This window comes from Micropterus salmoides, unplaced genomic scaffold, assembly GCF_014851395.1.
Source record: "Micropterus salmoides isolate LMB-PRFRI ecotype aquatic unplaced genomic scaffold, ASM1485139v1 Ms_hic_scaffold_15, whole genome shotgun sequence".
Taxonomy (NCBI): domain Eukaryota; kingdom Metazoa; phylum Chordata; class Actinopteri; order Centrarchiformes; family Centrarchidae; genus Micropterus; species Micropterus salmoides.
The window spans coordinates 26,741,678-26,767,675 of NW_024040596.1; the positions used below are offsets into that span (position 1 = coordinate 26,741,678).

Here is a 25,998-nt window from a genome sequence, read left to right on the forward strand (position 1 = left end):
CTAGCCCTAACATCAATAATATGTAAACTGGCTGTAGTTAGACCCAATGGAAATAACGTAAACACCTAGCATTGCATCCAAATTGTGATGGCTAGCATTTCCTAAATCAAAACAACTCACCCTCGTCAGGCTAATAAACAGTCCCAAGTTTGACACAGTCATATGAGCCAATTAAGGTTATCATAATGCTACTGTGAGAGATTCTTAAGGCATGCAGGCAGTGAAAAACCAACCTCCCAGAGACAACTTTGTGTTAGACATGCCAAGCATAGAAGCAGGAGCTTTTGTTTGTTGGTTTTTTTGACAACTCAGAAGGCGTGCTTCTTACCTCATTCTGCGTGACTCTGACCCTGTCCTCCAACCCACACCCCCCATTCTGACCATAATGCTAGAAGCTAATGGAAAATTTTTCAACCTGAACTAACATGGGTATAATTTTCCACACGTTACTTTTGAAAGTAAGTGGAGCACAAATTCATAATAGAAAGCGTCATAACTGACCTTGTTCGAAGTGTCCTGTATATAGTTTTACAGACGTCACTTTAATAATGGTGGGGTCTGTGGGGAAAATGCTTTTTTGGCCTCAGGGAAATTTTTGCTGCAATACTGTGAGTAGCCACAGCAAGGCTAAAAGTTGGTATCCAGGTAATTATGATGTGTAGCTAATTAGCAGAGTTTCAGGAGTAGGATTTCCATAAATACCCACACAACCCATTCTCAAATAACTTTACTTCTTACAGGTCAACATCAAGAGCCAGCACGAGACCTCTGCCGCCTTCCTCCCACAGCAGACTTCTGTGAGACATCTTTGCCGGTTAGAAGCTACATTCACACTTGCTCTCTTTGGTTTCACTTCATTGCATCTCCCCTTCACTTTGACTTTTGGCGTCATACCTGCAATTTAGACTAATTTCTCAAACAACACTGTGAACCAAATCCAATCAATCGGGCCAGCTAACACGTGTCTTTTACTTTTGTCTTTAACCCTTTCAAGACCCTTGTGAACTATTTGCAACTCTGGAATCCCAGAACACAACCATGTCAAATCGTCTCTGAGTCCGGTCAATTGGCTAGTCAATCCTGGTTCCACCAGCATTTCCGCCAAGTACTCTCTTGTCAGGCAGATGTCTGTGAAGATTCTCAGTTATCCAGGTCATAGTTATCCAACTGGACTTGGTTGAAGATACTAGAAAACTTTTCGTCTTTCATCCAAAGGACTTCTTCAGTTCTGACTGACTGGTGGGGAAACTCAGCTATTTAACCTCAGTGGGGTCGTTTGCCAGGATCATTGATACCGCTGGTTCGTTAGTGTTCCTGGCTGTGGTAGCGACAGTCGTTATGGTCGTCAGAACTACCGGAGGCCAAGACTGAACGACCATCGTTGGTATCTTCACCTAAGGCCAAAAGTTTCCCTTTGTTGAGTTTCCTGGGAAGTGATGAAAGGACAGCATTGTAAGTGGGGGATAAGTGGTGGCGTAGACCCCCTCTCTTCATCTACGGCTTCTCAACCCTGGTGTAGATGGCTTTCTCGAAACCTCTTTCAAACCATCCATCTTTTCTGTCTAAAATGTGCACCTGGTGTTCCTCAAACGAGTGTCCTCTGTCCTTCGAGCCCGTTCTCATCTCAGGGCGTCATATACCGACGATTTGAGAAAGAGTGACAAAGCGTAGTTGTTTGAGACGGAAGGGTACCTTTAGCGTAAAATCCTTTGTCACGCACTCTTGAAAGCGTCAGTTATGACGCATTGAGATGAGAATGTGTTGGTCCTTCAGATGTAAGTAAACTGCAGATTCTTGAGTTGGAGTTGGCCCTTCTGTGTTGAGCCATGCATTTGTGTAGTGGTTGTTTAGTCTCCCCAATATACAGGTCTGTGCATTCCTCACTGCATTGGACCGCATACACTAGATTGCTTTTCTTGTGTTTTGGTGCGCGGGTGGGTGTACCCACATTTGTCTTAGTGTGTTGTGATGGAATCACAATGTTGTTGCGTTTGACCTTCTTTTCCTCCTCCCTTGTAGTTTTGTTTTTCTTGGATCTTGTGGCTGTTTTCACAAAGGTCCATTTAGGGTATCCACAGGCTGTAAGTGCCCCCTTCAGGTGGTTCTGTTCTTTCTCTCTGGCTTGGGTGCTTGTTGGTATGTTTTTCGCTCTGTGGTGCAGTGTTCTCATGACCCCTAGCTTATGATCCAGTGGGTGGTGGGAATCAAAGAGTAGGTATTGGTCTGTGTGTGTGGGTTTTCTGTAAACACCAATTTGCAGGCTTCTGTCCTCTTCAATGTGTACCACCTCAGCCTCCTGCAATGTCATTCGAGCATGTGAAACAGATAATGCACCGCTGGTCCTCCCAAGCACACCATCACTACATTCATTCAGATCTCAAAGACCAGATCAGCCCAATGTTCTCTCAAATAACTAGAAGCTTTTCGTGTGCTACGGCGGATTTCCCTATCATAGCTTCCCCACACCGCTTTCACAAAAAGGATGAGGTTGACTAAATAAGACTAAAACTAACATGGACTTTTGTTCTCAGTACTAAGACTAAATGTAAAACTAGCTGACAAATTATAAATTATATATATATATATATATATATATATATGACTATATTATAAAATAGGTTATCATATACATCATTAGAGCTTCCCATAATCAATTGTAACTGTCTGAATTATAACTAACTACAGCAGGTGTTCATCAGTAAGGAAAACTAATTATTTACAACTGCCTTTGAGACCTACATTGGATAGAGAAATATGGCTAATTACCCTTTTTAATGTCTGTAACTCACAACTCTCTGAGGGACAGAGATAAAATCTTAACCTTGCTAGTGACAAATGGAAGCTGTGTATTTAGCCATACTGTTACAAAAAGTAACAGTAAGTTAAAACATAACTCTTCAGCCTGGCTTTGGATGTGAAGGTTTATTGCCTCTTATTTGCATTATTTGTCATTTGTCATTTGTCTTGTATCTATTTTACTGCTTTAATCAATTTTATTGGTTTTACTATATCATTTTTATCATGTCTATTTCTTGTGTGCATTAGTCTGAAATTGTTTTACTCTTTACATCTTATTATCAGCTTGTCAGTTATCTGTAAAGCACTTTGAATTGTATTAACCTGTATGAAAGGTACTATACAATTAATGTTAAATTGAATGATACAAATTGTAGATAAATTGGAATACTACCTATGATTACAGGATGATTATGGTTCATTACAATACATCTTATTCATATTGATCTTGTTTTTGTTGTCCTATTGGTTATGATGATTGTCCTCACCAAGTTCATTGCTGTGATATCTTGCTGACATTATCTCTAAATCACCTGAACATTTATGTTTTTTGTCTAACTTTGTTGGAACGATGTTGAAGATCTCTGAAATTACTTTGGTGAGTACAATCGTATTATAATAGAAACAATGGCCAAAGCTACAGATATAAGATAATTCTTTTTTGAATAGTAAACATATTTTTGATGTAAACAAGCGTTTAGCAGGATTACTTTTTTTCATTACTTTCATTTTTAAGTGTCATTAAGTTTGGGAGTAATAGCAACTATCCTTTATGTGGTGATGGGATTTAGTTATTTTCACAGTTAATGACAAACCACACAAAGGCAACAAATGTCTGACAAACATGGTTATGAATTACAGGTCATTTTTATTTACTTCAAGTCAAATACAGAAGTCTAGCACATATCAGTGATGCGCCTCATGCTCATCCACCTCATGCCGCTCATGCCCATGTCCCTGAAGCTCCTGTACTCTCCGGGCCTCAGGTACATCATCCTGCCTCTGTAGTGGGGATGCTCATACATCAGCCAGTGGCCGTCCATCACATGGCTGGACATGCACTCGGACATACGGTAACGGTCCATGATGTTGTCGCAGTCGTCCATCAGCTCATTCATCTGACCACCAAAGTTCTCCCTCTCGTAGATCCTCATCCTGAACTGGCCTCTGTGCTGTAATACAACAAAATCAGGAAAGTGTAAGTATGGCCATAACCAAACATTTTACAACTAACAATGAAGTTCAAACTTATAAAAAATCAAAGGGATGTGTTGATGAGATTTCTTACATAGGGGATCATCCTGCAGGATCTGATGTTGTCAAACATCATTCCCATGCTCATCATGCGCTGCATATCATGGTACTCTCCCCTCCTCAAGAAGAACTGCATGCCCATGTAGTTGGGACGCTCGTAGACCATGAAGCAGCCGCTCTCCACCCTGCAGGACTGGCACCTGCTCAGGTAGGAGGACATGTCAGAGCAGTCGCTCATGCACTCATAGGAGCGACCCTGGAAGTTCCTCTCCTCGTAGAAGACGATCTGAAACAGAGAACAGAGGTAAGATCTGGATTTAACAATCATATCAGCACTAATCTTAACATTTTGATTTATTTTGCTATGTTAAAACTGATTTTAATAAGTAAATACCCCATTACCTTGCCCATGATGGTGGTTTAGGTAATTCCTAGTGGATGGTTCAACTTGCTCTGCCAACTCCATGACTCCAGGGCCCTTTTATACAAAACCCCAGGGGCCATGATGTGTTGTTATTCAAATGTGCAAAGCTGATGAATTAGCAGTACAGACTTTTGCTGAACGCGGCCTATAAATGTGTAACAATGGTTCTCCATCCATACATTTCTGGCAGCAGTCATCTGCATTGTCTATTATAAGCATAAGCTTTGTTTGTGGTACATTCTCATTCAGAATGTTCCCCACATATGGTCTGATCATCACTGATGGAAAGAACGTGACATCAGGCCACATCTCTAACAAACCTGTGAGAGACCTAGAATCTGAATTAAACATACTGACTTTGTATTTTTGTATTTTCACAACAGCTTCACACCACTGATAACAAATGATGATTTGTAAATCAAAAGAATGTTGTTTCATGCAATCAAATGTAACCAATTTTATTTAAAAGGCAATTTGTACATTTGGAACAACATGAGATATCAGGAAAGATACATAGCCTCTAACCAAACAGAACAGCTTAGTTCATAGGATTTATGAGCAGCACTACACCTTCATCAAATTAATGCAGATTGCTTCAGAAATTGGTGATTGTTGTGCAGTAATGTATAAAGATAAGTGAGTAATACCCAGGCATAGTGCTCGTTGTAACCCGGTGGGGTCCAACTTCTAATATTCACATAACAGCAGCGGAAGGAAACTTGCATTCAGTAGCATTTTCTTCTGCAGATTTTCTGGGAATTCATTTCAAATTTGCAATAAATTTGCAGAAGACTCGACCAGTGAATTGGTGTAACCTCTGACATGTTGACACTAAAAATATATGATCAATAAGTAGACATGAAACTGGATTAGAACATTGGCTTGCGCAATAAAACACCAATGCAAATTGAATGACATAATAACAATAATAAACTTTATTTATACAGTACTTTTCAAACCAAAGTCACGAAGTACTTCCAGGATTACAAACGGGCACATAAAATCAGACAATTAAAAATATTGCAATATAAAATGGAATTAAATACCAAACAGAGAAGTGATTTAAAAGATGCCGCTTATTCTGCAAAGACATGGCGTATATATATGAGGGATACTGAGAAATATAAGCTATGAAATTATTGTACTATATATTGTAATCTACTTACTAAAATACTAGGTGACATATTTGGTAGGAAGGTTTGGGAAAAATAAGTATTGTTATTATTGTTAAAAGAAATGGTGTTGGAGAGAAAAAAGAGGAAGTAAATCACAAAAAAAGAAGGTTGTCACTCACAAATACTGAACAGCATGCAAGAGTAATTCCAGTTTACCATCGCTGGAATTACAATCTGCAATGTCTAATGTTAGTTTTCTGTCATTTGTTGAATGGACAGCCGTAACTAGCTTAAAACTACTGTCATAGGTAACTATAAAAGTACGACTTTCTCTCTCTTTCTCTTTCCCATTACTCATTATGTCTACCTCGCTCTGCGAACTCTGCTGTGTGTGTGTGTGTGTGTGTGTGTGTGTGTGTGTGTGTGTGTGTGTGTGTTAAACTGACGGAGAGAGTTGTGAGTTAGACTCATTGCTTGAACCAGGTTCTGGTGTTATGGATCAGGGCTGGCAGAGGGTAAATAATTTATTCATTCAAGTTTATTGTTGTTATTTATTGAATATAACTACTATTAGTTTACTTATTATACTGTACATTTTAATGACTTCAAAATATGAGTTTAGGAGATTCTCTTGATTTGGCATATGACAATATCCAACCTCTACTTTGAAGTTAGAAAATAAGTTAAATATGTGATTAATACAATATTATAATTTAGAGGAATTTCATAAGTTATTTTTTTTGTTATTACCAATAACTTATGGGGTACAGTAATGTGGCTGCAGGAAAATGTGTTGCAAATTATAAGGATTTATAGTAATATAGTAATTATATTTAGTACAACATTAAACATGAGTGAGTCAAAGTCAAAGTATCACAGAGGAAAAGATTTAGTGTTGCCCACTTGATGGGTAGTTTATTTTGCTTTGGAGCAGCTGCAGTACAGTTATGGCTGCTTGGCCCTCTTGTTTCTTATAGTTAAGGAGCAATCTCAATAAAAAATTGTGTTTTTACCATCTTGTTCACAGTAATTACAGAGCAAGTGCAAGATCTGCAAACCACACAGTTACAGTGTTGGCAGCTCTTTTATTGCTTTTATAAGGCTCATTTTACTTACTCCAGGTCAGACAACAAAATCACACTTTTGTAAGCCTTTCAAAGCCAATCTGACAAATCAATGAAACCACATTCACAAAAAAAGGTTAAAAATTCAACATCTTTAATAAACAAAGTGTTTGATATTTACAGCAAGGTTTCGCTTAATGGCTAAAATTCGGTGACCCTTCTGAAGGACCCGACGATGGCGCAGGTGGCGCACCAGTCACGGTACCTCCTGTACTCCCCAGTTCTCAGGAAGTACTGTCTGCCTCTATAGTTGGGGTACTCATAGAAGATCCAGTAGCCATTCATAACATTACAGGAGTAGACGTGGCGGTGATGGAAACGGTCAGACACACAGGGACAGTCATCCATGAACTCCATCATGTGACCACTGAAGTCGGGCTTCTCATAGATGCGCAATCTGTAGGAGCCTCGATACTGTGGGACCAAAGGGAAAAAGTTTGATGTAACCACAAGCCTATGACAAATCAAACTTGCAGTGTTAACATAAAATATACTCAAACAGCAGACTCCTTACTTTGTTTTGAGTCATCCTGACTTCATGAAATGAATTCAGAACTATTCTGAAAGTTCTCTTTCACAGTGTCTTCACAAACCTTACCCACTTACCACTGGAATCATCCGACAGGAACGGATGCAGCTACTGAAGCCCATCCACCTCTGGTAGTCTGGATACTCTCCCCTCCTCATGAAGTACTGGTGGCCCATGAAGTTGGGTCGCTCATAGATCATGAAGCAGCCGCTTTCCACCCTGATGGAGTTGCAACGGCTGAAATACGAGTGAAGGTCCGTGCAGTCATTGCTGCACTCATAGCTCCGACCCTGGAAGTTCTTGTCCTCGTAAAAGATAATCTGGTGAAAAATAGAAGTGTCGTGAGCTGCTGAGTGAACTTTGCCTAATGACATTCAGCAAAAAGAGAATAATAAGAATTCAGCTCTGTGTTCAACAGAAAGCAAATTCCTTATATGTGTAAATCTACTTGGCAATAAATCTGATTCTCATTCTGAAAACATACTGAGAACAAACTGTAGTAACTCACATTGAATCTAAACAGAGAGAAAAAACAGTACTTACCTTCCCCATGGTCTCCGTTGGAGAGATTCCCCATGTTTTCAGGGCTTTTTATACTACCTCTTGACAAACAAAGTATTGTTATTCAAATTCTCTCATAGCTATAATTGAAGGCTACTGGCACATGTTTACCTTTTTGTTGGAGCACAACATTGGGTCAGAAATATGGATTTGTATTTGAAAAAAAGGATAAATAATTAACTGGTTTGGTGTTTTGACATGCATGGACAAAGGAAAAGACTAGTATGGTATCCACACATCCAGTGGACAATGGCTGCAGAACAATATGGAACAGCTCTTTCGCATTAAATATGTTGCGTAACAGACCAGGAAGCCATTCACTCTCCTAATGCTCTACCTGAGCTACCCTACTGTATGCAAATAAGTAAGTGTATACTGTGCTGTCAGTCTGTAGGCTACACTGCATGTAAAGATTGTATTAGGATTTGTACATTGTGACAGTGTATGTTATCTGTATGTGTGTGGAATGCTCGCGTCAACTTTTACTTTGTTTATTTTCAACACATTTACCCCCAGATTCAGGTGTGGTACAGTATTGTTGTTCAACTATCTGACAGTTTTGGCCTAATGGACTACAATTCCCTTCATGACTCACAGCCATGTTTGACTCCCTCCATAATATCACACTGCTAAATGATTACATGGTCTAAATTTATGGTCCAGATATGGCAAATAATGACTACTATTTTATTTTATGACATGTTTGTTCACAACAGGCAGTGTGTATTTAATGTAATTACATATTATTATATATATCATGTAATTATTTATATACATCTATTCTGGAAAATAGATTCCATGGTGTCATGGTAAATATTTGGTGACATGGTGCCATACAGATTGACAGCTTTATATATGTATATACATCTAACCTTGATATCCACATCAAAATGATGATAAATGAGAAAGTCAGGAACTTTAGACTGTATGTATGTATATTTATGTTTCAGTGTTCTGACTGATGTTTGTTAAATAATATTTTGTTATAAAAAATAATTATAACTATGCAAAATTTTTTATGAATGTGAGACAACCCCCCTCAGAAACACCTAAAACACCTGAAACTTTTATCTCCCTAGGAATAAAAGAGTAAATTTTTGAATTGATGAAACAAACATTTGGATGATTTTTGCTTAACTGTTGTGCTTAGGTTTGGTTGTTTATATTTGTTTGTTTGTTTTCAAATATTATGACAACCGTAAACAGAATGTGTATCCATAGTTAGTAGTCCATAGTCATAAATAGTTAATTTTCTTTATTTTTGATTTGGCAAAACTTTAATCACGGGGTTGACATAGTTTGCATATTGTGAATTTACAAATATGTGTTTATGTAATTTGTTATTTTTATTATGTGTATTTGAGATATCGCCTGTGTCCTGCTTTACTAGATCCATCCTGATCTTTTACTATTTATCTCATTTCATTTGTGACATTCACCTCCCTTTTTCCTGTCACTTACCCTGTCTCACACTCTCCAGTCTGTGCTCTATATAGCGTTTTGTGTTTAACACTAATCGTATGGATAAATTCCGCCACCATAAAGAGCAGCTAATCCCACTGGTGGCACAAAGTGGGAGAGGCCAACCCTCTGGCATTGTTTGGTATGGTATGCCTAAGCATAGAGGAGATTAAACTATAGTGTACAGTAAAAACCAGAAGCTATGTTAGATAAATTGTTTAAACCTAGCTTTCAGACAGTGACATCTACTAGAAGAAGAAATCTGCAATCTGATTTTAGGGCTATTTACAAAATGATAATAAAGCTTTAAAGTAATTTTTAATTCTGGTGACCAATTGTGAGGCAACAAACTACAGCTGTCAGATAGAACACAAAATAAAACAGTAATGTTTTAGTAGGCAGTTAGGGTTTATTGGGAAAACAGACAGTTTAACTCAGGGAAAGATAAATTTAAACGAAGCTTGACTTCAGATGATGTCTGTGATTCTTCTGAGGGAACCGACTCTTGGGCTGACGCCACCCCAGTCGCTGTATCTCCTGTACTCTCCGGGCCTCAGGTAGTACGCTCTGCCCTTGTAGTTGGGTTGGTCGTAGAGCAGCCAGTGGCCGTCCATCACATTACAGGAGTTGAAGTCGGACATGCTGAGGTGGTCCTGGACATTTGGACAGTCGTCCACCAGCTCGTGCATCTGGCCAGACATGTCGGCGCGTTCGTAAAGCCTCATCCTGTAGGAGCCTTGGTGCTGGCACAGGATGGAAAACTTTGTTACTTTGACCAGTACAATAATATATCTCATTGATTCACTCACTATTGACTCATAACTGATTTACAAAAAGCATGCATTTAACATAGTTAATAACTATCTTTACCTGGGGGATCATCCGGCAGGATCTGACACAGTCATTCATTCCAATCATACGCTGGTTATCAGAGTACTCCCCTCTCCTCAGGTAGTACTGGTTTCCCGTGTAGTTGGGCCTCTCATAGACCATGAAGCAGCCACTCTCCACCCTGATGGAGTTACATCTGTTGAAGTAGGAGTGGAGGTCGGCACAGTCGCTACTGCTCTCATGAGAGCGGCCTTGGAAGTTTCTGTCTTCGTAAAATATGATCTGCAAAAGCAATCGTGGCACAAACACACATGATAGTTTACATTTTAAGTTGCAGAGTTGCATTTATAGCACAGGACTGCGAATGTCTAGTCGAGCAGATAGACAAAAATTAAGAACCCAAGAACTACTCAGTAAAATACACACATGTAGAAAGCGTGGGTAAAACCATGACATTTATTTTACTTTACCTTTCCCATGTTGGCATCAGACTGTGTTACCACTCTGCTGTCCCTGAGCCAAGCCACTCTGCTTTATAAAAAAAAGAAAGAAAGGGCAGCTGTGTGATTGCACAGCATAAAGTATTGTCATTCAAATACATCCCTCACAGTGATGATGGATCAGGGGTGGGGGTACATGGGCAGATGGGAAAAATCTGTTTATGTATAGATGACTCTTGGTGTGTGATGAGTTATTGTTCTTTCCTCCATGTTCATCACAATTTCACCCCAGAATATGCCACCGTACAATAGCCTGATAGAGTGTGTCCTGCACAGTATCAGCAAGATTAAATTGATATTTAATAGGGCTGACTCATGATAATCTGTACAATCTATCAGATAAAGAGATATTTAGAGATGTTTTTAAATCTGGACATGAGGTAGAATAAGAAAAAGAAGATATTACTTCATGTGAAGGATTTAGACACATCTGTCACTCATCATAGAGACAAACATTGCAGTTGTACAATAGCTTATTTATAAAGTGACATACCTTTACCACTTAACCATATGTCTTAAAGTCCTAAAAGTTACAGCATTCACAACACATGCTGTGTTTTAGGTTCTCCTCATAACTGAATGGAATATGAAGACTCTTTGCAACAGCTTTATTATACGATGGTGTGTGATCAAGAACAGGTCCAAAAACATTTTGTTGTTGTTGCTTGTGCTCTTGATGTATAGTGCTTTGCAATGAGTCCCTTTTAAGGAGTCCATCATAATATCAGGGAGTCAACCGTTCTTATTCCAGTTTTTCATAAGCTCTTCAGGACGCAAGGATTTTGTCTTAATCCTTGAAGTAAAATGACCAAACATTACCAAAAACAGTCTTTGTCACAGAGCCTCACACAAAGTATTTTGTACTTTCTATAGTCTTGAGGGCTATTATCTAAGCATGAAGCCTTTTCAAAACCTCCATCCAGCTCTGGGATATCCTCCAAAGCAGATCAATAGTCCATGATGCGCCTGATGGAGCCGACCCTGGCGTTCCTGCCACCCCACTCACTGAACCTCTTGTACTCTCCAGGCCTTATCAGGTACATCCTGCCCCGGTAGTTCGGGTGCTCGTAGAAGAGCCAGTTGCCATTGGTCACGTTGCAGGAGAAGATGTCGTTTATGTGGAAGCGGTCCATGACGTTGGGACAGTCATCCACCAGGTCCATCATCTGACCTCCGAACTCGATCCGTTCATACAGGCGCACGTTGAACGACCCAGGCTCCTGGTTTTAAATGTGAGATGGGAATCATTTAGTCAAGTAGCCTCCTACATTTTTAACAATATATATTTTGTTCCATGTGCCATTTACAATGTAGCTGTACCGATACTGATGTACTGACTTCCCATTTTATGTGAACGGTTTACTAAAAGATGCATCATTAAAAGATGTTTTTTGTGATGGATGTTGGATATATTTGTCTAATGTTTTTGTAAACACTACACAATGAATAATGAATATTTTTAAAATGTATTGTATGCTCCGTCGTGACATTTGGTTCATTCATTTTCTCCTCAGGATGAATTGTAATCACTTAGTGAGTACTTTTTATCTAGCGCCATCTTCAGTCCAAAATCTTTATTTATCCATTTTTTTATGTCATTCCCATCAGCCTCAGCTGCAGGCCTTCTATACGTTTACTGCAAATTAGCTAGGTTAGCATGCTAACTAATTAAGATCTGTTAAGCATCAGCATGTTAGTATTGTCATTGTGAGCATGTTAGCGTGCTGATGTTAGCATTTAGCTCAGAACACTGTTGTACAGCCTCACAGAGCCGCTAGCAAAGTTGGGGACTTCGTAATTGTTAGACTAGAGTTACAAATAGCTACACACAAGGGCGTCGCTTTGTGTTGAAAAGTGGTGGGTACATAAAGGCTCAGATTAGGTTGATATAGCTGATACAAGTGTGTCACAAGAATTGACGATGGTCCAAAACAGCTACTAAATGGACCATGTGGTGGTTTTATAAATTGGTTTTGCTCTTGCTCAAAAACATAATGAGCATTTAGCTCTTAATTTCCTGCATTCTGGAGACATTTTCTGCTACAATTTATGGTGGTGTCTTTAAATAAATGTCTAAAAAAGAGAAACAAAAAAAGTAACGTTTTTGCACATTTAATGCACATTTGTTTCATGTTTTCTTGTTGTGCAAATAAACTTTTCTCCATAGCACTTTCATTTGTTGGTTAACATTTCTTAGTGCAAGCTATTTTTCAGAACATTTTTTAACAAATGCTTTCAAAAAGTGGTGGGGACAAAATCAGTCATTTCAAAATGTGGTGGCATCCCCAGCATCCACAGTGTAAATTACACCTATTGCTACACACTTGATGTCTTTAGATCAAATTTGACCATTTTCATGCCAAAATAACAAACTTTTAGTGTTTCCCCCGACAATAAAAATAAACAAATAAATTAATAAAAAACATTTAGACCAACAACAGACACTAAAACTTCAACTGAAACAGTGTTAGCAGGTCCTTAGCAACTAGAAAAAAATAGAATAATTAAATATTGTTAAATATGTTGCTATTTTAAATGAAAAATCATCATTAGGATGAATTGTTCTACTCACCAGTAGAGCAAAATGACCATACCAATATCCAATATTTATATAACTAATGTATCTGTATGACTCTGCTTAGTGTACAAGTTGTTGACTTTGCTCACCGGGGAGATGAGGTGACAGGAGCTGACAGAGTCGTTGACACTCAGCCAGGAATTATAGTCAGGATACTCCCCTCTTCTCAGGTAGTACTGGTTTCCAGTATAGTTAGGTTTTTCATAGATCATGAAGCTGCCGCTCTCCACCTTGATGGAGTTGCAGCGGCAAATGTGGCACATCAGGTCCGCACATTCATTACTGCACTCAAAATGGCGCCCAGAGAAGTTCTTGTCCTCATAGAAGATAATCTAAACATGGCAGTTGCAATGGCTATGTTTAGAATTGACTTTTCTTTCATTGAAAAATATGAAAATATGTTCAACACAAAAAATATACAGTACATGTTCTGCTTAATCAAGCCTTTTCGGGGCATTTAAAAAAAACAACCTGTAATCAGTGAAGCTCAAGAATCAAAGACTAAAGCCTGAAGGCCTGTTTTACCTTCTTGTTTACTTCCCAATAAGAACATTTTTCCCCTCATATATCAACATAAACAAGCGTACTGTCAGCGTACCTTCCCCATGTTGGCTGGTTTGCCTGCCCTGTGCCTTGGCCTGTGTGATCCATCCAGCTCTTTGAAGACTCCCACCTGTCACATATATAGTGAATGTGAAATGCAGACTCTGCATGTGTTATTCATATTGTAATAGCCAGGAATCTTTGGTGTTTGTGCCGCGGTGTTATCCTGAAGAGATGTTTAGGAGTTATGTTTGTACAGGTGAGAGCTCACAGCTTTTTTGGGGTCGGTCTGGTGTTGTTGCAGGAGGTATTTCTATGAAACAGTCCTGAACTCTTTGTCGTCACTGAATGGGTGGTGTGTTACTATATGTACTACTGCTGAAAATTAGGCCGTAGGTCTTTTGCTTTCTAGTATAAGTGCATTAGTGGAGTTCTTGGTATGGATATTTCCTTCTTTCAACTCTTAAGCTTTAAGTAGAGACTTAACATCCTCAAATTGTATATTTTGTTTGTTTTTTTGCTACTTTATTATCAGAACTATTTCCAAAGTACAGTTTTACCATGTGTTAATGTCACATCATCACTTTGTTATCTTCTGTTTGAATTCTGTTTTAGGTCTTAGAGTCATGTGTTGTAAAATATTAAAAATATTTCCGGGTAACAATTGTATCTCTCTTTTTTTGTCAACAGCATGTTATTTTGACCTTGTGTTTCAGCTCTCTACCACTGCCCTCTGGTGGAGAGGCTCATTTATGTCCAAATAAAAATACCCACACATGGAAACTACAACAAAAAAATTCAATTAAATGTTATCTAATTCCCTGCGATGGACTGGTGAACTGTCCAGGGTGTACCCCGCCTTTCGCCCGATGTAAGCTGTGATTGGCTCCAGACCCCCCGCAACCCTGTGCGCAGGATAAGCGGTTGACGATGGATGGGTGGTTATCTAATTCCAAGAACAATGATCCTTGTATTACTTTATTCTTTGTTAAAACAAATATAAAGGTAGAGAAAACCTTCTCACCACAAGTCATGTCATGTCACATGATCCTCATCTGCAGATGGAGTTTGCCTGGTTATCATAGAAAAATAGATATTAAGAATTCACTCCTGACATAATTCACTCTTGACCTTAGAAACACAATTCAATGACAACTGGGCGAACTCTATCTGTTGATGATGTGATATGATCGAAAGCTCCAAAACAGCTACTAAATGGACTATGTGGTGGTTTTATAAATTGGTTGTACTCTTGTTTCATTTACTGTATGTGTGTCAATGAAAAGTACAGCGAGAGAGAGGTGGGCAGGTAGGAAGACTTTCCTTCAGCTCTACAATAGACAACGCTTGAGTCTCAATGTGGTCAGTGTCAGTACTTGCAGGATTTTATTCAAGCCTCTGATGAGAGTCAGGACGTCAGGCCATGACCCCATCACACCCTCACGGGAAATCATTCCCTCCAAACTCAGAGAGCAAGAACAAAACTGAATACACTTGAGCACTGACGCCATTTTATTCAGCGTGTGAAACAACGCAAAGAGTAGACATTTCACAAGAACCCTTCTTCTGTCTTTAGAGATCCATGAGTCGCCTGATGGAGCCAACCCTAGAGTTGTTGCCGCTCCAGTCGATGAAGCTCTTGTACTGGCCGGGCTTCAGGTAGTAGTGACGTCCCCTGTAGTTTGGCTGCTCGTATATGAGCCAGTGGCCGTCCATCACGTTGCAGGAGTTGAAGTTGGAGATGCGATAACGGTCCATGAGGTTGGGGCAGTCGTCCGTCAGCTCCATCATCTCACCTCCCATGTCAAAATGCTCGTACAGCCTCATCCTGTAGCTGTCACTGTGCTACAGAGGGCAGGAAGGTCAAAGATCACATCTCAAAGTCAAAAGCGTCCTATTTTTCACAGAATTTTAAATCTTAACGTCAAAGATAGTGATTAAGTTTTTTTTTTTAAAGGAATAGTTCGACGTTTTGGGAAATTTTGCTTATTTGCTTTCTCAAGAGTTTGATGAGAAGACTGATACCACATGGTAAAAATTAAGCTACCACGAGCTACCATAAGCTTAGCTTAGCATAAACATTGGCCTGGCTCTGCTTGCTGTCTGACATCTGATTCTAGTCAGACACAGAACCTCTTGCAAGTTAGGGAATTATATGAGTTTATTAAACTACATTACGTGTTAATTACTGATACAGGTGCTGGTACGCAGCTTTTTTTACCTTTGTACTGAGCCAATGTTTTCCCCTGTTTGCGGTCTTTATGCTGGGCTAAGTTAACTGGCTGCGCATGGTAGCTTAATATTTACCCTATAGACACGAGAGAGGTATCAATCATCTCATCAAACTTGACTGGAAAAAGTGTATTTTCTGAAATGTTGAACCTTTCAAGCAATATCTAGTCATTTGAGAATACAGATTGGACTAAGCTAATAACTGGGATGATCCAACAACTCTAAATTCTAAAGTTATGAGTGGGTTTAGTATGTTTACAAAACAGTGCTATACTGTGTAAGACCCCTTTTTGCAAATTAGTTATGGTTAAAAATATACATAGCTTAGTGAATTGTTCCAAAAAAGTCCTTGATAAAATCTTCACATTTCTGATTATTTGGGGGTCTGTGAATTGTGGAAATGCAGTTCAATAAGGACAAATGGTCTAAATTTGAACTCAGGTTCCCTTAAATTACTTAATTTTATACATACATTTTCACTTAATCTGCTTAAATATACATTAAATTAAGTGTTCATTAATTATTATTATTATTATTTAGTGCAAGGGCAAATGAGAAACAGAAGCAACAGTTACAGCTTCACTTCACTCATCTCTTTATGATCAAATTCAGTTGTTTTAACCCTTGAAGTAATTTATTCTGTGCAAATTTGACCATAACTTCCTAATATAAACATTTAGAGGCAGTGTCAGGTATACAAAATTAAGATGTTCACTAATGTGATTATTTAATATAACTTGGATTCTACTGATAAAGATAAAAAATAAGTATATTATTTTACGGAAGGCCTTACGGGGATCATGCGGCAGGACCTTACGCAGTCATTCATGCCTGTCATGCTGATGTAGTCAGAGTACTCTCCCCTCTTCATGAAGTACTGGTTTCCCATGAAGCCAGGGCGGTCGTAGATCATGAACATGCCGCTCTCCACCCGGATGGAGCGGCAGCGGTCAAACATGGAGTGCAGGTCAGTGCAGTCACTCATGCACTCATAGTAACGGCCTCCAAAGTTTCTGTCCTCGTAGAAGATGATCTGTTGGAGCAGAATAAGTCAGCCTGTCACATTAAGCTCATTTCTGACACCTGTTTAAAGCCAGTGGTTCTCAGAGAGCCTTCGGTACCCTGGACATTGTCTTTATTTGTAATGTAAAACTGGACACAAACCTTTCCCATAATGGCTGCTGCTGTTGGTCAAACCGCTTCCTGCGTTTCTGACCACCAAAGGTAAGGTCCATCTTTATATAGATTACCCTGTGGAAGTAGGTGCTGCCGTGTGTTGTTATTCAAATGAAGCCTGGTGTCAGCAGAGACTCTACAGGAGTCTGCCTACTCCCGTTTGTCATGTCCTCTGTTAGAGTTAACAGACACTGTACAGCTTCTAGCAAGAGCCACAGCATGGACAGGCCCTGGAACAGTCAGTGCTGTGCTCTTTTGGCCATCTTCTGTTTGTTTTAAATTGGATTGATTCAATATATTCAGACAGTATATAAGTTACTGGAGATCTTGTGCACTTGGGCAGACAGATATATCAATGAATAACTATAAACAATGGTTTCTCTATAGGTTCCATAATGTAACAGACTGATGTTGTGCATAGTAACTCCATTGTCACTATTGATGTCAGTCAGTCTGTAGGTGACTGACAGACTGAAGGACAGGAAATAACTTCTTTGAAAGTCGCAGAATGTGAATCTCGAAAATAAGAAAGGCTTCTTTAAAAAAATAAATAAATAAACTCAACAATGAAATTCTGAGATAAACCGACTCATTTTTGTTATTAAAAGTATGAGTGGTAGTGTGGGGCTTGTGTTAATGAGAGGGTCACACACTAAGTCCAACAGTATTTGTGAAGACTCATTCATGATCAGGATGTAATTATTATTACTTATTAATAATTATTATTACATGTGGGACACATAGTAAGAAAATAATCACAACAACGCAAATGTTGTATTAATATTAAAACTGCTATGGCCCAAATGGTTAGCCAGTAAGTTAAATCAGTCAACACCAAATTCATTCACAAGCACAGAGAAATTGTTTACAATATGTATTTATTTGGTTATTTAAAACAATATCATATTGATATGCCGGGTCAATCTCTTTATCATACATCCCACTCCTTGTACCATGAGACACATTATTTTATAAACATTACCAGTTTCCACAAATAGATGTCTTTTAAAGGAGGAAAATGGGGTTTTGGATAAAATTGAAATGTGTATAAAATCAACAGAATCAAGTGAGAATCTTGATTAAAACTCTGTGATTCTGCGGAAGGACCCGGTGGTGGCACAGGTGGCCCCCCAGTCACTGAACTTGCGGTACTCTCCGGGCCTCATGAAGTACTGCCGACCGCGGTAGTTGGGGTGCTCGTAGAGGGTCCAGTAGCCCTCCATGACGTTGCAGGAGTAGATGTCACGGCTGCGGAAATGATCCTGCACTGACTCACAGTCGTCGCTGAACTCCATCATTTGACCCTGGAAGTTGGGACGCTCGTAGATGCGCATGCGGTAGGGGCCCTCGCTGGTCTGAAGAAATACAGTGAAGCAAAGTACAAAATTAGAACAGGAACTGCATCACTGCAAGGAGCTCTTCCTCTACAGCCCTCTATGTGTGGTGGTTTTACCGTGTATCTTGTTATTTGTTTGATGTGTTTTATTGTCTTTGCTCTTGTAAAAGCACTTTGTAACATTGTTTTGAAAAGTGCTCTATAGATAAAACATTTTATTATCATATTATTTCTTTAACCATGATGCTCTTCTTGCTTATTTATTCTTAACATTTAACATACATTTGGAATCCCAGGCTTTGCTTAACAATAATTTTAATTATTAATTAGCAAAATGTAGACAGATCACTTATATTCAGTTAAATAGATCTACTTTAATGTGCTGTGGAAGTTTATGTTCGGTAGCAGGATACATGAAAAAACAAAATATATTTTTTAAAACAACATATTTATTATTCTTTGCCTTATGCACACACAGAAATACAGAAAACAGAGCAAAGCACACATTTAGGCACTTATAAACAAACAACATAAACACAACTTCTCAGACACAAAACATTATTTTAATGCATCCGTAATTAATTAACTTCACATAGATACTGTGTGGAGAGCTGATACAAAACATTCTGCAGGAGTCAAGACACTTCACAAATTTACAACAAATGAAACAAAATATTTACTCACATAAGAGAAAGTACGACAGGAGCGGATGGTGTCATTGTAGCCCATCCAGCGCTGGTAGTCTGGGTAATCTCCCCTGGTCAGAACATACTGGTAGCCGGTGTAGTTTGGCTTCTCATACAGCACCCAGCAGCCGCTCTCCACCTTGATGGAGTTACAGCGGCTGAAGTGGGGGTGCATGTCAGGGCAGTCGGTGTCACACTCATAGGAGCGGCCCTGGAAGTTCCTGTCCTCATAAAATGTGATCTGAGTCCAGCAGAGAAAGCAGAAGCATAGAGGCAAAGTTATGTTTGTCACATACTAACACACTCAACAAAAAAACAATACTGATAAACATATATCTTATCTTTCTAAACCTTGCACAACCTGCTATGGCGCTGCCTGATTATGTCCATGTCATGCCAATAAAGACACTTTTACTTTTGCTGCAGCATTAAACATTTCCCTACTGTAGGAAAAAGAAATGATGTGACTTATGGTACATAAGTTTTTTTTTGTTTTATTTTTTCTTGCATGCTGATTCTCTTCAACATGAAGCCAGTTAAAGACGTCAAGCAGGCTTCCTTTTTACATTTCAACCACTTCACGGCAAAATTAGTTTCTCTGGGTGCAACCTCAGCAGCCTAACACCCAGAACTTAATCATGATGTTAACAGCTACAATACAATCACACCAACTTTGTAAAACTCTTTTTCAAATTCCTGCACTGCTCTCGTTACAATTATAGGTTTTGGCCACATTTGCTACCAGGTTTATGGAGACCATTATAGACAGAAAACCTGACAACACTCTCTTACCTTACTACTCATCCTGCAAAGAGTACTGGAGCCAGTCACCTATGGAAAACGGTGGTCTCACAAAGCAGGACCAGTGGCCCGCTATATAAACCTCAATCAAAGGGTTAGCAGATCCCACTTTAGCTGTTTTTTCAATGAGCGGGGATTTAACGCCCTGGCATCGCTGCCAAAAGTCTTGATCCTAGGCATAGAGCAAAAATCCCTGAATCATCAATGCAAAAGTCCTAGCAGGCAAATAACTGACCCACGGTGCCCTCTTTATTGATATGGACAGAGAGACATTTTATCCACTAATCCATCATCAAGTGGATTAATCTTTCCACGCAGAATGTCAAAGGTCATCACAAAACACAGCCTTTAACTATTTGTTGAATTGTGGTAATGGGAATTTGTGAATATCTATGCAGCTGTTTGAGGCGAAAGTCCTTCCTTAGTAAGATCTTAGTAACTACAAGCTAGTTTCAAACTAGCAAGTAATAAATCAGGCTGTACCATTAAAACTTAGTAATGTGTGAATTGGTTGCTAGAAAACAGCTGTAGCACTGACCCATCAAGAGCAACCAATTATGTAAACAGGAAGTCACCATAGCATTACAAGCTAGCAAAAGATAATCTTTGGTAAATGTTTTATTTACATTTGGAAACACGGATAAATATGTTTTTCAGAGTAATTATACAGTTTATAATGAGCAGGAAAGTATGCTAACCTGACATTATTTAGTAACTTAGTCAGTCAAATGTTACTGGCATAACATCTAGTAATTTGAGGTATGTTGTGTTATTATTGTGAGATGTAATTTAAAATCTTTTAGAGTTACATAATATTAATAATAATATTAATAATTATAATACACTTTATTTATTCAGCACTTCTCAAGAGTTATAAAGTGTTCTTTCCATGGTTGAACACAAATTAAAAATATACAAGACAGAGACAAATTAAAATCAAGCAATTTAAAATGATATAGGGTTAAAAGAAATCAGAATCCACAACAGTGATACAATAAAAATTGACATATAAGACCAGACAGAAATAGTAGGATGCACTCAAATTAGGCTTTTTTGTAAAAATATGTCTTAGAAAGTGATTTAAATGATGTCACCTGCAAGCCTCAGGTTCTCAGGCAGGAAGTTCCAGAGCTGAGGGGCCCTAATGTGATCAGTAAAATATTAAAATCAATTCTAAAACTTACAGGTAACAAGTGAAGGGATTCTAAAACAGGACTGATGAGATCTTGTCTTCTGCGTTTTCTTTTTTCTTTTATTAAACAGCATTTATCAGTGAACTCTTTTAAGTCCCTTCTTAAAACATACTTTTATAGGAGAGCCTTTCCCGATCTTATTTGACTTTATTTTATCCCTTTTATTTTATTGTATTTTACTAATTTTATATTAAATTTTCATGCTCTTATCTTTTTTTTGTATTATTCTTTACACTTGTTAAAGCACTTTGTAACTTGTTTTTGAAAAGTGCTCTACAAATAAGGATTATTATTATTATTATTATTATCCAGTTTCAGGTCAAATATGTCGACCGTCTTTTACTGATAACTCTAAACGGGTCATGTATTAGCTAAAACGCACTATACAAACAGCCTGTCAGCCACAACCACCATTGTTTAAATGTAATTACCACGCTTGTAAATAGAGAATTGTCTTTAGCAACCTCCTGCTTATGCTGAACTTTTCAGTAGTGAAGTGAAGTACTAAAGATTGAAGTTTAAAGATTGTCATTGTGAGAATATAAAGTGAACATCCAAAAGTAAAGACAATAGAAGTACAAGAAGTAGAAGAAATACATATGAAGTCCATCATGTGGACAAAACCAAGAGGTGCTGCTGGAGGGTGACTTCAGTCCTGCAGAGACTCTTGTGAACCCTCATAGTGCTCAGCTCTTTCCTCGTGGGAATCATTGCTGTCCTGACAGAGAAAGAGAGAGGTAATAATAATGATAAACTTTATTTAAATAGCGCTTTTGAAAAGGATAATGCCTCAGCCCTGAGGAAAAAACATAGTACAGCAGTAAAATAAAACACAATAAAGACTACTAATGAAACAGAACTAGACATGCTGGCAAAAAAACAGTACACTAGAATTAATAAAATAAAAGTTTTGAGAAGTGATTTAAAAGATGAAAAATTGTCAGTGATTCAGCAAGCTTCTGATTCCTCAGGCAAGGAGGACCAGAGGTGAGGGGCCTTGACTGCAAAAGCCTTTAGTCTTGAGCCGGGACTCGGGAAGAGTGAGCAGAGCCCTGCCCGAGTAAAGAGATCTGTTCTTTGAGATGCTCCTTTGTTAGACATGATGTTGAACAACATTTGTATTTATTTTTGTTTTTTTCAAATGAAAGGTCACTGTCAAATATCAAACCCAGGTTTCTGGCTGCAGGTTTGATATTTGAAGACAAGGATCCAAGATGATTCTGTGAAATAGGGATGGACTTTGGGAAACCGAAGCAAATTTATTTCTGATTGGTTTTCGTTTAGCTGGAGAAGGTTTAGGGACATTCATCACTTTATGTTTTGAAAGATGATTAAAATTTCCTTCTTCACTATTTTTTATGGGACATACAATGACTGATAAAGGTGGTGGGCGATATAGAGTTGTCTATTTAGATCCACAAGGTGGCAGTACAGTACACTTTCATGCACCCATAAAGAAAGACATAGTTCTGAAAACAGCCTGAAACTTCTTTTTTTTAAAGTATTTTCTTCTAGTTCCCATTATATTTCAGATTTCCCCTCCTCTGAAATAATCTGGAGTAAAATATTAGGATTAGGATAGATAAGCATGCTGTTACTCACACTGAGGAAGGAGTGAGACGAGGAGGAAGATGATGATGACTGCACTGAAACTTTTGCAGGAGGGGCACTAGCCTTCATCCTCTCAGACAGCCATCTTTTCAACTTTAGACCTATAAAAGATTGTTCAGGATTTTAAAACAGGACTATTAGATCAGTGGTTCCCAACCAGGGGGTCGGTACCCCCCCTAAAGGATAAGGTCTTGTTATGAGGTGAAGTGGTGAATTATTTACTCAAATCCTGTAATTAAGTACAACTAGAGGTACTTGTACTTTATTACTCTTTCCATTTTATGCTACGTTATACTTTTACCCCATTACAAAAGGTTCCTACACAGTATGGAAAAGATTTTTTTTATCATTTCTGGTCTGAAAATCTATGGAAAAGCAAAGAGAGTATGGAAAAATATTTGTGTTTCCTATTCTGTTTTCTAAATGATAAATAGATAGAATATCTAAAATTTAACTTTATTTTTTTTAATTTATCATGCAAGCTGAGTGTTTTTCATGGCGTTTGGAGCAGGCAGTTTCACTGTGTGAGAGAGCACAGACCAGAGCTCAGTGGCACTCCCAGAAATTTTTCATATGGGTGGCCAGACGTGGCCACTGGAAATGTTAAGGTGCCGCACAAAAACCCATAATTGACTTTTAGGAATTCTATTATGCTTTAGTAGTATTTATAGTAGTTCCTATGAGCCAGGCTATCAGGTTGGCCGTGCCTCCCTTTAACCACTGCCTGTGCAAGCTTGATATCTTCGAAAGCAAGGCAAGAAGTATGGCGACTAAAAGATGCACACTTATACATAGAGCTGCCTCTATACCTGTACATCAGCCTGCAAAACAGTTTTACCTCAAGTGCCATATAACTATTTTACTTTTCAGACAGAAAAAAAATTACTTTGCGCTCCAATAAATTACACCATTTTAGAATTTGTAACCCAACTTGTTTCCAAAGCTTTCAGCTACATTGTGTAATACTCTTCAGCAGTTATCATGGTGGTCTGAATAATTATTTTGTCAAGCTGGTGTTTACAAGGTCAAGAATAAAGCCCAATTATGTTATGGAAAATGTTTTTTTCCCCTGTCTTTAATCCAAAAACACAATATAGAAGGCAGAAATGGGGAGGTCATGAGTAAACATTGTTTGACTAATGGCTATAAAGGGTAAATGTTTGGGAACCACGGCGTAAGATAATTCCAGATACCTGTTGAATATTTATACACACTTACTGTGCTTCTTGGAGTGGTGCACAGCTTTGTAAGAGCCGAGCATGGCAAATGGATGGTAGGACAGAGTGAAGGGGTAGACGATTGTGCTCTAGGGTTATAAAACAGTGGAATTTACCACAATTATACAATTAGGATGATACAAAACCAATGGCAGCCACCTCTATAAATGTGTACAAAATAACTAGACACATGTACTGTATACTGTATCTGTTTCTAAACATGAGTGTTAAATATTAGCCAGGTTACTTGTACCTTGGATTGGTGGTTGGGGTATGAAGCAGCTGGTTTACACCTGTACAGAGCCAGGATTTCCTCCACTGGCAGGCTATTCTGAAGCAGGCAAATTGTGCAAAGGTCAGCAGCATGAAGTTAACCTTAGTGAAGTTGGAGATTAAAGCAAGACTCTTTAATTGGACCAACATTTCTCATGTGCATGCTTGAATTCGAACACACCTTTGTGTTTGAGTTTGAATAGTGATTATTATTGAGGACATGGATGTATCCCATTTGATTGCCCACAATTTCTACTTCTGTCAATTTCCCTGTTCCTCTACTACTTTGTACTTCTTTTCAGAGATTGTTTTTATTTTAAGCCCAAGCTAGATGCATACATACAGCATTAGCACCCTCAGTTAAAAAAATTAAATAAAGAAAATGAAAATAAGTCCATTCACATATTTTAACCTTACTGGGATATCAAGATTTAATAAAAGCTGCATTCATATATAAATGACTCTTACCATAATTACCCCGGCAAAGGATGACAGGATCATAGCCTCTCGTTCTAAGCGATTAGGGTACAGGGAACTTCCTGAGCTGCCTGTTGCTCTGCTGTGGTAGAGAGGAAAGTGGCAAGAAGTCTCATTAAAAATAACTACATGTACAGTAGATTCATGGGGAGTTTTTTTTTAGTTGATTTGTAACATTTAATATTTTAACAAAATCTATTTATCTACTGAATTAGTATAAATTGGATCTAGTAGATCCACAGTGAACACAGATGCAGCCAGAGAAACCCAACCAGTCAAGGATTTCTACCTAGGTTGGGGTCCCTTAGCAATTACCTTGTACACTTCTACCACAGGCTGTCTATGATCCCTGTGTGTCTACATGTAGCATATCTACATAGAGCTGTCACCCCTCAATTATTTATAAATGTGGTAGCTTTGGAAATTTGGGAGAATTTTTACTAAAAGCTCATGTAAGACTGTGGGTTTCAAACACATCCACCGGCAGGTCAGTGTTTTTCAGTTAAAATTGTGATAGCTTTAGCCTAAAAAGCAGTTATCAAACTTTTTCTGTCATGACCCCCTTTCAAAAGCCAAGAAAAGTTCACTTTTTCAGGTGTGCAGTCAAGTGTAAATCATGTTTGTTCAACTTCGTTCAACTCCATATCTTGAAAACCATTGGCCTATAGCTTTAACTTTCCTCTATAAAAGCACAAGCAGCTTACATGATGTCCCTGTCGAGCACATCCCGTCCCTCTTCTTTATCCAACCACCAAAGGGCAACACTAATGGCAAGGTCATAGTGAGCCTGTAACATGCACAAACAAATAATGCATTGACATTCTAAAGCTACTAGTGGATTCATTTTTAGTTTGTATAGCTCTGCCCCCTAATTTTGCATCTTCTGCAAACTGATGCGGCAGTTAACACAGAGCCACAATGACTAGCTGTGTTTCAGGTAAGAACAAGATATCTAATGTGTTTACCAGGTCGTCGAGCATTGTGTTGGTCCCCTTGCCCTTTGGATCAAAAGAATTTTCTCTGAGTTTCTGCCCAATGTAATCACCACTGTTCAGATAAGGAACAAAATTAATCAGTTGCCATTTTAAAAAATGCTTCATATTGTACTTTTTAACAATCTGGCCTTTTAATATGAACTCACATAAGGGCCTCAACATCTCTTTTCAGCTGTCTTGCCTCCATTTTTGTGAATCAATTCCTTCATGTAGGACTTCTGGAAAAACAGAAAAACATCTTAATATTTTCTTACTTCTAAATACAGTATTATCTTTGTCATCAAG

General features: G+C 38.4%; 7 protein-coding genes across 9 annotated transcripts; all 7 read right to left on the bottom strand.

Annotated features, from left to right (window-relative positions):
* Positions 1-3,648: 3,648 nt before the first annotated feature.
* On the bottom strand, positions 3,649-4,461 carry LOC119903620 (gamma-crystallin M1). Its single transcript, XM_038719862.1, has 3 exons — positions 4,453-4,461; positions 4,085-4,336; positions 3,649-3,968 (listed from the first exon to the last, which is right to left on the bottom strand). Exons 1-3 carry the CDS (start codon positions 4,459-4,461, stop codon positions 3,693-3,695), a joined length of 537 nt encoding a protein of 178 aa, XP_038575790.1. The 3' UTR covers positions 3,649-3,692.
* Positions 4,462-6,854: 2,393 nt separating this feature from the next.
* Positions 6,855-7,794, bottom strand: si:dkey-57a22.15 (uncharacterized protein LOC795575 homolog). 2 transcript variants are annotated; one of them, XM_038719934.1, is made up of 3 exons: positions 7,786-7,794; positions 7,323-7,562; positions 6,855-7,127 (listed from the first exon to the last, which is right to left on the bottom strand). In XM_038719934.1, the coding sequence occupies exons 1-3, from the start codon at positions 7,792-7,794 to the stop codon at positions 6,855-6,857; spliced, it is 522 nt and encodes a 173-aa protein (XP_038575862.1). The 2 variants fall into 2 exon arrangements, with proteins under 2 accessions (XP_038575862.1, XP_038575861.1); XM_038719933.1 differs by having other exon boundaries at positions 7,320-7,562.
* Positions 7,795-9,692: 1,898 nt separating this feature from the next.
* LOC119903705 (gamma-crystallin M2-like) lies at positions 9,693-10,589 on the bottom strand. The gene is made up of 3 exons (XM_038719929.1): positions 10,566-10,589; positions 10,135-10,377; positions 9,693-10,007 (listed from the first exon to the last, which is right to left on the bottom strand). Exons 1-3 carry the CDS (start codon positions 10,572-10,574, stop codon positions 9,732-9,734), a joined length of 528 nt encoding a protein of 175 aa, XP_038575857.1. The 5' UTR covers positions 10,575-10,589; the 3' UTR covers positions 9,693-9,731.
* Positions 10,590-11,521: 932 nt separating this feature from the next.
* On the bottom strand, positions 11,522-13,780 carry LOC119903718 (gamma-crystallin S-1-like). 2 transcript variants are annotated; one of them, XM_038719940.1, is made up of 3 exons: positions 13,772-13,780; positions 13,263-13,505; positions 11,522-11,812 (listed from the first exon to the last, which is right to left on the bottom strand). In XM_038719940.1, exons 1-3 carry the CDS (start codon positions 13,778-13,780, stop codon positions 11,543-11,545), a joined length of 522 nt encoding a protein of 173 aa, XP_038575868.1. In that variant the 3' UTR covers positions 11,522-11,542. The 2 variants fall into 2 exon arrangements, with proteins under 2 accessions (XP_038575868.1, XP_038575866.1); XM_038719938.1 differs by having other exon boundaries at positions 11,522-11,815.
* Positions 13,781-15,224: 1,444 nt separating this feature from the next.
* Positions 15,225-17,291, bottom strand: LOC119903555 (gamma-crystallin S-1-like). The gene is made up of 4 exons (XM_038719810.1): positions 17,279-17,291; positions 17,113-17,132; positions 16,742-16,981; positions 15,225-15,561 (listed from the first exon to the last, which is right to left on the bottom strand). The coding sequence occupies exons 1-4, from the start codon at positions 17,289-17,291 to the stop codon at positions 15,289-15,291; spliced, it is 546 nt and encodes a 181-aa protein (XP_038575738.1). The 3' UTR covers positions 15,225-15,288.
* Positions 17,292-18,038: 747 nt separating this feature from the next.
* Positions 18,039-19,950, bottom strand: LOC119903556 (gamma-crystallin M2-like). Its single transcript, XM_038719811.1, has 3 exons — positions 19,939-19,950; positions 19,130-19,441; positions 18,039-18,479 (listed from the first exon to the last, which is right to left on the bottom strand). The coding sequence occupies exons 1-3, from the start codon at positions 19,948-19,950 to the stop codon at positions 18,204-18,206; spliced, it is 600 nt and encodes a 199-aa protein (XP_038575739.1). The 3' UTR covers positions 18,039-18,203.
* Positions 19,951-21,443: 1,493 nt separating this feature from the next.
* Positions 21,444-25,900, bottom strand: LOC119903549 (uncharacterized protein C2orf80-like). Its single transcript, XM_038719804.1, has 8 exons — positions 25,860-25,900; positions 25,684-25,765; positions 25,423-25,505; positions 24,710-24,797; positions 24,222-24,299; positions 23,970-24,057; positions 22,743-22,852; positions 21,444-21,858 (listed from the first exon to the last, which is right to left on the bottom strand). The coding sequence occupies exons 1-8, from the start codon at positions 25,898-25,900 to the stop codon at positions 21,790-21,792; spliced, it is 639 nt and encodes a 212-aa protein (XP_038575732.1). The 3' UTR covers positions 21,444-21,789.
* Positions 25,901-25,998: the final 98 nt, after the last annotated feature.